This window comes from Micropterus salmoides, unplaced genomic scaffold, assembly GCF_014851395.1.
Source record: "Micropterus salmoides isolate LMB-PRFRI ecotype aquatic unplaced genomic scaffold, ASM1485139v1 Ms_hic_scaffold_8, whole genome shotgun sequence".
In the NCBI taxonomy this organism is placed as follows: Eukaryota; Metazoa; Chordata; class Actinopteri; order Centrarchiformes; family Centrarchidae; genus Micropterus; species Micropterus salmoides.
Genome location: NW_024044570.1, coordinates 34,169,045 through 34,181,940, shown reverse-complemented (window position 1 = coordinate 34,181,940; position 12,896 = coordinate 34,169,045). Strand labels below are relative to the sequence as shown.

The 12,896-nt window shown below is 39.9% G+C and overlaps 1 protein-coding gene across 1 annotated transcript in view; it reads left to right on the top strand.

The window, feature by feature from the left end:
* The first annotated feature begins 11,451 nt into the window (after positions 1–11,451).
* The window catches only part of LOC119893065 (dynein heavy chain 6, axonemal-like), a 56,853-nt gene continuing 55,408 nt past the window's right edge, over positions 11,452–12,896 (top strand). The window contains 3 exon segments of the mRNA XM_038704992.1: positions 11,452–11,524; positions 11,615–11,685; positions 12,106–12,285. Of these exon segments, the coding sequence (XP_038560920.1) occupies positions 11,470–11,524; positions 11,615–11,685; positions 12,106–12,285 (306 nt within the window). The 5' untranslated portion in view covers positions 11,452–11,469.

Below are 12,896 nucleotides of genomic sequence, written 5' to 3'. Positions count from 1 at the left end.
CTGCCTGTCGGTCCATTATTTAATCCAGACTGAAATTTCTCAATAACTATTAGATCAATTTCCCTGAAGTTGTACCTTCTGTACATTCATGGTCCCAGAGGATGAATCCTACTGACTTTGCATGATTATCTGACTATTTAACCTGTTTAACCTATAAACAACATGGAAGGTGCAGTTTGTAACATAAGATTATTTCTAATTTCTGATCTATTTTTATTTCTAAATAAAATTTTTAAAACTTTTTTTAAAACTCCACTTAAAAACTTATATGCAGCTTCAAATGATAGGAGGCGCAACAATTCAAATCTCAGTCCTGCTACTCTGTCAGTAAACAGCACGCAGCTAATGTGACTAGCCCTAAGTAACTAACTATATGAGAGACAGAAAATAAATATATTTGTTCTCTTAGGAGGTGATGGGACATACCCCCTGTATGAAAGATTACCAGCCAGTAAACGTATTTATATTAGAATTATATATACAGTCTATAGTCCTTTCATCAGTGTGTGGACAGGGCACTCTCCTCTGCAGCAGCTTGTGATTTAAGCTGACAAGCCTGGCTTATTTTTACACGAAAACCCAGCCTGGTGCAGCTTTAAGGAAGTTGGGCAGCTCATTGCAGGGTCAGCTGATGTCATTACTGGTAATCATCTGTACTTGATACCGGCAGTGAGTGATAATGGCTCTGTGTATCAGATGGACTCTTAAATGTGACCATTACATATTTATGGGTAATGATGGTGTGAGGATGTGTAAAGGTGAAGCTGTCAGGCTATCATCATGGTAAGATCCTGCCTTGGAGACAAAACAGGATGGACTTCCTGGCATTAAGTATGAGCTATGAGTCCTGTAAGTGTTCAGTAAAGCAGCAGCCTGCAACATTCAGTGAACATCTGCTTAAACTGAGGAGAAAACTCCTGATAAGAACTGAAAGTCATTTCATATTTTATTTTATAATATCTTATTTGCAGGGCCTGAATCCACTGGGCAGCTGAGGATTGTCTCTCTGTCAGCAGTCTGTTCTTGGCTAAAAAGAGATGGGATGCTGCAGTTTCCTTTTCTAGCTATGAGTAAACATACTGCACCAGTGGAAGGGAAAACTATAAAGAGGCAAGCTGAAGTTGAGTTAAGGACGATTTTAAATGATCCCAGTGCAGTTTGTGTAGTTTTTGTTGTGCAGTCTACGGTCACACTAGCAGCTCTGTGAGGCTGTACTTGCAGGTAGTTGGTCATCCACCAAAGTATTGCAATCCATCCAATAGTTGTTTTGACAATTCACTCAAAAGCACAAATGTCACCCTTATGGTGGCACTACAGGATACACAGAGTTTACCAAAGTCATTTGGATCCATCCTCCGGGGACCATGAATGTCTCTACAAAATGGCATGGCAATCCATCTGATAGTTGAAATATTTCAAAATACCTGCGTTGAAATCAAATGTTGATGCCTTTAATGTTTCTGTTGATGTTACGCGTACGTGGTTCACATCATTTCACAAAATTGTGTTTTATCACAATATGACAAACGAACAGAAACATACAGTTAGTTCGTCCCTGCAGTTGTGTTGAAGAGATATGTGAAGAAAAAGAATGGTGCTACAGGTCCAACTGAAAGGATGGATTACCATTAACTAAATCACCTGCAAAATGAGCTCAGATGTTAGATCTACTGTTGCATTTCTACATCGATTACTACATGCTCCACTTATTTTCTACTTTGTTTCGGTATGACAGTTTTTCAGGGACTGATTTCTACAGAGGCGTGATGAAAGAGAGGATTTAAAGGTACAAATTATGACTCTGAAGGTTACCAAAATGTTACAGTGTCCCAGCATATTATTACAGGACATGTAGATCCTCCCCAGCCTATTTTCCCTGAATAAAAACATAAAATCAGCCTGACCACATACACAGTAAAGAGTAGACCATGAAGTTTTGTCCTGAGCCAGCCGCCTGCTGTTTGGGTTCTTTAAATCTGCAGGGCAGCAGGTCTGTCATTATGTGAGCAGAGCTTTGGGTGTGTCTGAGAGGCAGCCAGCCAGAGACTGGAAACCAGGCCACAGCAGCGGAAACATCTGTCCTCCTGACTTCAGGGTGAGATCACAACGCCCCCTACTGGGTACAACTGGTACAACTACAAGCAGCTCAGTACATTCTGCAAATGTGGTTCATTGTGGTCTGTTCAACGTTGAAACTACTTTAAAGTTTCAATACCTCCTGCAAAATGTAAAGTAAATAACTGACATAAGAGCAAACTCTCATACTGCATAGCACTAACCAGCTTGCTCATTCAATATACCAAGTTAGACTAGATAGGGGGGAAAAATTGTCTGAAAAGAAAATATGAAATATCAACACAGACACAGAAAAAAAATACATTGTTAGGAACTAGCGAAGATTTTTCCCACCTCTGTAGCCATGCTCTGTTTGTAAAGATGTGATGAGACTAAAAGATCAGTAACAACAGGATTTAAACTGATTATTAGGATTTTTTTTCATAGCATAGCAACATCACTGAAAACAGGGAGAAACTGATGGCTTAACTCAAAAAAATAAGAAATGTTAGCAAGCTCATTCATAACCCTATTATAATAACAGGACTTTTGCTTGAAGTAACTAGACTCAGTGTAATTGTTGGTCATGCTAACTGCTTCTAAAACAAGCTCTTGGGATGTTGAATAAATAAGACAGCTTGGAGATACTGATTTTTTTTCACCATTAACGCTACGGTAGGTAATGTTGGAGAAACTAGCAAGAGACAGAGACAGTATCCAATCGTAAAAAGCCAAACACTCTCCTAGAACACATTTTCATGCACATTAAGAGCTAGTTGCACCAGGGCACAAAGCAGGAGTCTTCAGGAAATCAGACATGTTTTAAATAAGAGAAAGTCTTTGCCAAATAAGAGAAAATCTTTTTGCCCCATTGGTCCAATTTTAAGTAATTACTTTCACTATGACTGGTAGAACTGATGTAAGAAACTGTAGTTTTACAAAGAAGGTAATGCAGTTACTTTAGGCTAGGCTAAACACATCATGGATCTCAACTCTGCCTTTACACTCTCTGCCTTAAGATGAACCTTACATTAATGGCAAGCAAGCATATTCCTTAAATAAAATTAGATGTTAGAATGTTTCTTTAAGATAGTAGTGCTGCCAGCTACACCGAGCAAGAGACTCACACAGCGGAGTCTAAACACACACAGACAGATAGATAGATATATAGAGAGATAGGTGATCAGCTATCTCTAATGTCTCAGCCTTATAGCACACTCTGGTGGTAAAAAGGGTCGTGCACAGTGAACCTATTATTCTCACCTCAGCCAGACTGGATCAGCCACCTGCTGAGCTGACCTGCAGGCTGTAATATGGTCATTGGCAGGTTTTACTTTGTGATCCTCTGAGCTATGACATTAACCTGTCACTCTATTTGATCAGACTAACCTAAAATGTCTTATAGAGTGAAACTCATTTGTGATTGTATTCAGTCAAATCTCAAGCACCGGAGGATTTCACTACCAGCTCATGCTCCTACTGTCAACTTCCAATTATGAACTTGAATTTTCAAAGTCAACATTAACCATCATTATAAGTGATATCTTCTTTTTTGCTCGACAATGTGCCCAGTGTTAAGCAACCAAGAAATATTGGTATCACTCTTAAATCTTCAAATCAGGTCAAAGGTAAGAGTAATACTTTTAAACTGACCTAAAGCTGATGATAAATGGAGCAACTTTTAGAGCAATGGTGCTGGGCAATGTTGCCGTAAGCGGTAATGAGAAAAGATTACTGCCGTAATCCCCTTCCCCCACCACTCTGCCCCCCGCCCCGCCCCACCGCTATCCATTCAAAACATAGCCGGGCTTGCCACAAGAAAGATTGCGCAGCAACATTGCTCAAAAAGTTGCCCCGTGTATCATCAGCTTAAGTGTTTGTGTTGTGCCATGCTAGCAGCTCCAGGGATGGACAATGTCAGTAGGCACACCACTTTGGGCCAGGCTGAAACGTTTCCCTCTAAACATCAGCATGTTAATAAAGTTATTGTGAGCATGTTAGCATCCTGCCATTAGCAGTTAGCTCAAAGCCCCACTGCCTTAGTATAGCCTCACAGAGCTGCAAGCCTGTCTGAAGACCTGATACACCAATCTGCAATCACAGCCAACAACAATGACTCTACAAGAAAATGCTATTATATTTGTTTTGTATTGAATTTCAACTTTATTACAGTCAGTGTTTTTACATTACAAACATTTAACATACAGTTTGTAATATGCCCTATAAATCATAATAATATGGAGTACCTGACTGCTAACATTGGCAAACTTCATGGAGAAAGCTGGACCTTCTCTAGGTCTGTTTATTTCTTGTTGTCAGTGCTATCTGAACATCGCTAACATGGGAACAGCATCTTCAGATCAGAAGTTGGCCTGATAGGCCAGCATATAGCCATCGTTGTACATGTTGATCCACATAGTGTCACGATTCTGCCTGTCCGCCCGATGTTTACCTCTGCCTGTTTTATGGTTTGATGTCAGTTTGTTCTGTGTTTCTTGTTTCAGTCTGGTTACGTGGTTTAGGGTTTTGTTCCATGCCTTATGTTTCCTCTGTTCAGCCCTTTTATGTTTATTTGCCTCTTCAGATTAGATCAGTTATTGGTTCTGTCTTATTTTGTAGTCAGGCTTCTGTGTCAGTTCTTAGATGTGTTTACTAGTTTCTTCCCATTTAGTCACATGTCTTCTGTGTTCTGGTTTCATTCATCCTAATCTGTCTGCTTGTCTGTGTGTTTCCTGTTGGTTTCTTTTCTTGTGTTTAGTGGTCAGTATCTTGTGTTCAGTCTGCTTGTTTCCTGTTGTGTTTCTGTCTATTGAGTTGTTCTTATCTTCTCTAGTTGTCTTATTTTGATGTGGCCTGTGTTAGGTGTTTTGTAACCTGTGTTCTTTCTGTTCCCCCTGTAATAACTCTGCCTGCCTGTGTTGTCTGTGTTGCTTGATTGTCCATGTCACCTGTTGTGGTTCCGCCTTGCTCGTTTGCTCAGGTTTAAATGTTTGCTTGTTCCTTCAGTCTGTGTTGGTTATTGTAGCTTGTCTTGCTCTGTCATGTCAAGTGTTGTGGGATGTCCTCTGCCTGCTCGTTCTCCCCAATTGTTTCGTATGGATTTGGATTCAGCATTTTTCCTTTGGATTACTTGTTTATTTGCACTTGTTTGATTCAGACACTGCTTTTGTGAGTACACTTTCTGTTGAAATAAATCTCAAGAACTGTTCCTGCTCTGTCCTTGTGTCCTATATTTGGGTCCTAAACCTACTCCACTCACAACCACATCCTGACACATTTTTTAGTTGTGGCACGTTCCTTGGACAACCAGATGTATCTGTTTTAATAACGTTACATTCAGTTGGAATGAAGTTTAAATCCTGGGTTACATTTTTGAAGACTGTTCCCTCCATATAACCATTAATCATTTGTCCACCTGACAAATAAGGCCAAATCAATTGCAATACTGTGCTGCAACATGTAACATGTTTATAGGCAACATACTTAATTTTACTGTAGGTATTGCACATTTTTCCTCAGAAATCTCTTGGTTCCTTATGCTGTAGTTATTGCAATGGCTGAGTGAGGACTCTCGTCCACACACACAGAGCATACTTACCTCTGAAATCTTTGGGGATTGACTTGCAGGACTCAGCACTGTTCTTCAGGTAGCGCCGTCTCTGTTTGTCTCTCTTCATGTGTCTGACATTTGCATCCTGTCTACATCCGCAAGCAATTTATCCATCTAACACACACACACACACACACACACACACATACACACACACACACACACATAACACTGTATACAGTTAACTTTAAAATATTTCAAATAACTCAGGTATGTTTCTTCATATTATCATATTAATTTTATAATTACATAACAACATTTCAATCATGTCCATGAGAGACTGTGAGCTAATGTAGCATTCTTATTTAAACTATGTTTTTCTTTGCAGTATTATATTGCTACTTGCTGATGCAACAACCCAGTTTCATCATAGTTTAATAAAGATTGACTTCATGTTTCTCACGTAGTTATTGTTCTACGACATTAGGAATCATTTTAGTGTCTTGAGTGGATGTTTTACTGTACCTCTTTGGAGAGTTTCTGTGTTTGGCCGTTGTTTAGCTGCCTGTGGATGACACCAACATCTGTCTCCAACTGGCTGAGCTCCTGGCCCAGCAGGCGCAGAGACAAGTCTGTGTACAGTGTCTGGTTGTGAAGGTAGGTAAGGCTGAATGTGTTTTCAGGATTCCAGCTTCAAGTTCATATTTTCTTTGGGGACTGTACCTTCACATAGTCACAAGACTCGCAAGTCAGGTGAACAGAAGAGTCTAAAATGCCGAAGTAATAATAGTCAGAATTATCTGCACTGTATGGCTCAGTGCCAGTGTATCCATAAACCATCAGAGCAGAGGTGGAATTGGACTGGACCCAGGAACCACTCTCACCAATGTAAAATGATGCTGGTCGACCTTATTTCTCACCTGTTCCTGCAGGTTGTTCAAAGATCCTTCACAGGACTGAACCTGCTGCAGCACGGACTCGAACTTCACAGCAGGGAACGTCCACAGGTTGGAGTCCACCGCACAAACACACGAGCCATTCTTCCTCTGGCCAGACACTCGCTGAGCCTGGCCATCACCCTGTAGTCACACATGTATAAAAACACTGATGTTGTATAGAGCAGATTTACAAGGGAATAGACCTCAGTCTAACGTCAGCAAGTGCTGTATCTTCCACTTCGGTGTCTAATAGCAGGATATCAGGTGTAACTTACTATAGACAGGAGCAGCAACAGATGATGAGATGGAGAAATGATTAGTGGACTGCAGTACAGAAGCTGTTAGTACTGAAATTACCACCCCTCCTCTTCTCTTTTCTCTAATAATCTCAATCACAACAAACACACATTTTCCTGACTTGCTTCTAGTCACTAATGAGTCACTATAGATCCTTAAATCCACTCACATGTATGTAAAACTAAAAAAATATGAAATTACAACAGATTCTGCAACCCAGGAGGTGGGAAAGAATGAACTGTTGATTTGCTATTTATTCTATTTTACCAATGTATATAAATTCATAAGGTAATTAAATACATGTTTACCACAACTTGTTTATAGTATCTCCTAAAAAGACACCAGATTCTCATGAAGCAGGAATAAAACCTGGTTCCGGTCTGTTTATCAGTCCAAATAACCAAATAACCTTTCTTTTCAATATAATAATAATAATAATAATAATAATAATAATAATAATAATAATACATGTATTTTTAATCATTTTGAAAATTATATTATAGGATTTATATTATAACAGGCAGCAGAGAGATAACAGGAAACCAGAGGAGAGAGAGAAAGGTCCCCAGACACAGGGGCACAAATAATGAAACACATGCATCTGCAAGCCTACTGGTCATGAGGGTATTCATTAATTCACATGTTTGTCCTAATTTTAACCAAATATAACTGAAATAAAGCTGTGATGCTTTTACTTGAGGTTTGCTTGGAGTGGGATTATTGTAGAGCATTATTTCATAATTGGCTGATTTTGATTTTGTCCATTTTGAACTGGGGGGATGGCCTAATGGGAGCAACCCACGACTACACGTTGCTACTTTGATCAAGAAGGTGACACTACTCTATAGAGTATCTGTCTGCTGGGCTACTTCAGCACCACAGACAGCACCATAGATTTATCAATACACAGCCCAGTTAGGCTACTGATATTTCAGAGCCATGGTCAGGGGCATAGATTATAACTTGTACAAACATCATCCAGATAAAGGATCAATGAGCGGGCAGACTAGACCAATATTCAACTAACACCTCTGCCTGCACTCTCTCTGCTATAGGGAATGGAAGGTTAACAAGAGGTATTCATTTTAGTCATTTTGCTAACAAGGGGGATGGCACTGCGCCTCATTCCCCTCAAACTGCTTACCATCTATACGTGCGGTACCATTAAAAGAGCTTAGTATGCACAACAAATGCTGTAGTTATTAACCAACACATTGTGGGTATAACACAAACTACGCAATTCAGTGCAGAATGGTCACTTTCTGTTTCTCAATCTGTAACCACATCTTCAGAATAGAGACTGTGTGAACATCTCTGCAAACCCACAATCCAAAGACATGTGTCAGTCACTGCTTCCCTTCCACATTTGGAGTTCCTTCACTTCATCCAGTTACATCACAACAACAACAACTTCCAGCCTCCATAGCTATCTGAATGAGCAATGGAAAAAACACAGGCTATTTATTTCAGGTTGAGATATAAACTGGTACAGTATCTGAGGACAACATTTGTTTAGGTGAAATACTGCTAAATAGGGAGATAACGCTGCAAGAAATGTAAACTCTGTTGCCACCATAAATAATAATCGATTGGCTTTCAGATAAAAGCTAATGCATTCTCTTAATTCTCTGTCGAGTGCTCTGTCAGATCAATTCAATTCACAGAGGCTTTACAGATAAGATTGCCAAATCAAGTGTGAAATAAAAAAAATTGTTGCAACATTTTACTATGGAGCTTGAATCATGAGAAATCGGGAGGTAAAAGTTCATGAATTATTAATAAATATTATTAAAGTTATAGCCTAAATGTTAAAAACTCATCTTTCTATGCTTAGCTAATTGAGGTGTTTTAATGGCATGAAATAGCGAGGTGATCGATGTTACAGCAAAATGCTATAGCTGGAGTTTAGGCATATATCCTAGTTCTTAAAACGCCACACTTTATCCTAACTGTTTTGGAACGGATTAATTATAAACCGTTTTTATCTGGCATACCGGGGCAGAATTTTGTTGCTAGGAAACCGTAACGTTAAACCTCAACTGCAGGTCAGCAGCCCACACAGACAATTAACGTTAGATAGTTTAGTAAAGCGATAATATCTGGCTAAGTTACATCAAAAAGATTTCGGAGCTGAATAATTTACCACGGAGCTGAATCGTCTGAAGTCGGTAAATAAAAGTTCATGAATTATTATTAAATATTTGGGGTAAAACTCATATTTCTGTTTGACATTAGTCATACTTAACGTTACATATAACTTCGACGTTAACGTTATTTCTTATAGCTGGAGCTTTATAGCAAGTTAGCTTTATAATGTTAGTTCTTAAATCGCTTTACTTTAATTTTACTCTAAGGAATTTATTAACGTTCGTCATAGGCTGGGGCAGACGTTTTAAACATTCGGGGCTTCAAGTTAACCCAAACCTAGGAGCGCGATTTGTTTCACCATATCGGCGGGTGCATGCACTATGTTTGAGATGATAGAATACCTAAAAATCTGTTCATCATCTGGGAAAAATATGATTGTTGCCAAGGAAAAAGTCATCCTGTAGTATTTTGTATCTAATTGTTCTCCAACTGCCTTCATCATTGCAATAGCATACTTCAATTGTAGGCAGCAGCCCATGCAGAGAATTAGCTTTATTATAGGCTAACGTTAGATAGTTTTATAAAGCTGTAATAACTATCAAAGTTATATCAAAAAGATTTTGAAATGTCAAGTCCATATGTAGCTTAATAAGTAAATTAGAAAAGTTTGCTTTTTTACTATTAAAATTAACTTCAGGGTTGAGAAGATTTGTCATCCAATACAATTACTGATTACTTGTTAAAAAATTTAATTAGTAAGGTAATCCAAGTGCCACAATATAAAAGTAATGTAACATGATAAATTTATTTTTGGATTAGTTTAATACCAAATTGCAAATAAAGACAAGAGAGTGTCAATGATGCCTGGCCTGCTCAGTGTATTATTAGAGATTAATTTAGCATCCAATGAAAAGCTTTCTCAATTTTTATTAAGTTGCTGAAGCATAGTGTTTCTGGGGACTGACAGGGCCCTAGTGATTGCTGTACAAAAACAACTTTATTCACTGATTTTGCTGAAACTGGATCATATTTGATGGAGAAAATATGTTCTTGTTTTCCCTCTGATGTCCTCTGAGTTACCTGTTGGACAGGTAGCTTTACTTGTTGCTGCTAAGCTGCAATTATCTAATTAGCTCAGTTAGCAGTGCAACTATTGTTCTAATTAGCTTACTCTGAATGTACTTAGCATTTAGGCCTAATGTTAGCGTTAAAATAGCCTTAGCATTAACGTTATTGTAGCAATGTGGGGACAATTTTAAAGTAATGTGCTGGGGTCACAGATTGGGCTTAGGGTTTGCAAAATTTGACATTAGCTACTGTAGTATCTTGAGATTCATGTTATCAGAGGCAGAGACAATGTCTTCAGTTTAGCTGACTTTATTGCCAATAACATCATAGCAACATAAAATGAACACTTAGGGACACGTCTACTCAGGAGTGGGGTCTGTATTCTCTAACTCTACTCGATGTAATCTTGTTAAATCAATAGCGCTGGTGCCCCCTAATGGAACTGAACTGTAATAACCTACAGCGGCCACAACATAACATCCTCCCTTCTAAAACTTAAACTTCTCTGTAGTTTAAAATGAGTCACTCACAACATAACTACTGTGCATTTTTACGCGATCATGACCAGAACACCCCCCCTCCCCACCAGAATGGTAGACACCCCAATAACCATACAAAGCTGGCAATAAAATAAAACCTAATACTGTGCCATATTATTATTTTAGGACTGTCCTTTACTTTACAAAGTCTTTCATATAGGCTGGTGGTCTTCTGTTCCTTTGTGGTCTGGGCAAGACCCAAGCTCTCCATTTCGGGAACTATCTGGTGCCCTGTTCTCTGGGTCCTGTTTCACCACCGCCAGAACTTCTTCATCCCCTGGTGTTGTACCTGTGTCCTGTGGCGCGATGACACCGGTTATACACTCCTCCTCATGTGTCCACTCTGTTTGCTGCACTGGCAGATCCTGCTTCTGTCTGCGGAACAGTTGATCCACATGACGCCTGATCACCTTACTGTTTCCCAACAACACTGTATAGGAGAGTGGTCCTGTGATCTCCACTATCTGTCCGGGTATCCATTTAGGTCCCCATCCGTAGTTTCGGGTGTAGACTGAGTCTCCTGCAACAAAGTTACATGTTTTTGCATGTTTGTCATGGTAAGCTTTTGACTCCACCCTTTTTTTTAAATCTGAGTGTATGAGATCAAGTGTACACCTCAACTTCCTGCCCATCGTCATCTCAGCAGGTGATAGTCCTGTTGTTAACTGTGGAGGAAACAAAGCCCTGTTTAACTTAGTCTCCAATGTATCGCCACTGCTCTTTTTCATTAGCTCTTTGAAAGTCTGTACAGCTCTTTCAGCCAAGCCGTTGGATGAGGGATGGTACATTACAGCTACTTAACGCTAATGTTGTAAAGTTAGTATAAAACTTTACTTTGCTGATTTGTAAGATTACATAACTTGTAGCTAACATTACTAAGTCCTCTGTCCTACTTTTCCTCCACTGTGCAGGACCTGAGGATACAGCACATGCCATGGCCTCTGTGTATCCGAGCCAACCTAGCCAAAGCAGGGACAATGAATCCAAAGGTAGGGCGGGCTAATGTGGGGCCTCTAAAGTATTATGGAAATGTGCTAGTTATGTCTTTAACTTAAACTCTACTTGAAATATTGTTCCAGAGCAAAAGTGTCCAGAACTACAGAGCTCAGCCATCTTACCAAGGCCTTCAGTTTGTGTTCAAGATGCACAGGTGAGACTTGCAAACTAAGATACTGTACATAGAATTTGGTACTTCCCATACTATTTATATAATTCTCCTTGGCTCAGTCTTAAAGTGATTACAGTATGTAGGTGTGGGACTTTTCTAGATGTCAGTTTCTTCCCTTTATCTTGGATAGCACAGTCGGTGGAGCATCAGACTTTCAATCTGTGGGTTCTAGTCCCTGTTCAGGTGACTAGTTTCTGGGGCGGTATTAGTTGAGTCTGTGGGGACAAGGCTTCGGAACCGTAGTTGCCAGATCGAGTCCAGCACGGTCCATTGCCAAACGTGCCCTGGAGCAATTCCCTGAATCCCTAACTGCTCCTAATTCAACACTGTAAAAGAAAAAGAAGTAGTTACGGTATGTGGATTTGGGTCTTTTGTAGATGTCAGTTTTTCCTTTTAATGTAGGCTGTGCTGAAGAGACCCGCAAGACGGAAAGAACCCAGTCTCCGCCATTTAAAAGCCCGTCAGTGGATGTATTTTCCAGGCTGGTACACAAAGTCACCTTCCCCTCAGCAAACAGAGCAGCCACACATGCACAGAAAACAACTGCCGGTCTACTTACCTCCTCTGCAATACACAACCAAGGTCAGTCACCAACATGTCTGAGAGGAAATTAAGCATTTCTTTTAAGATGACAGTGATGTTGTTGTTACATACAAAAAATTATACAATTATATACAGAAATAAGCTATTTAGCATGGTGCAGTGCTAAGGATGAATTTAGGTCTCACAGCCTGGGGGGAAGAAGCTGCTCTGTAGTTTTGTGGCGCGACAGCAAATACTTCTGCATCTCTTGCCAGACATCAGCAGGGTGAACAGGCTGTGGATGGGTGGGTACTTTGCTTTAGGGTGTATTCACACCTGTCTTGTTGGGTTCGATTGAATCGAACTCTTTTTTTCCCCCCTGGGTGCAGATATTTTGGGCAGGTGCAAATGCAGTAGGCTAATCGCACTCGGGTGCGGACCAGACACCCATACCAAGACCCAGCTGAAGAGGTCTCAGTCCACTTCGAAACAAACTCTGGTATGGTTCATTTAAGGTGTGACTGTAACCCGACCTCGATCCAACCCAATTGCAGAAAGCACTGCGCCTTTTTTGGAGTTAACAGGCTCTCGCAGTCAGTGCAGATTGTGTCTTTAAAGGTTCAGTTTTAGTGGCATCTAGTGGTGAGGGTTGTGAATTGCAACCTACAGCT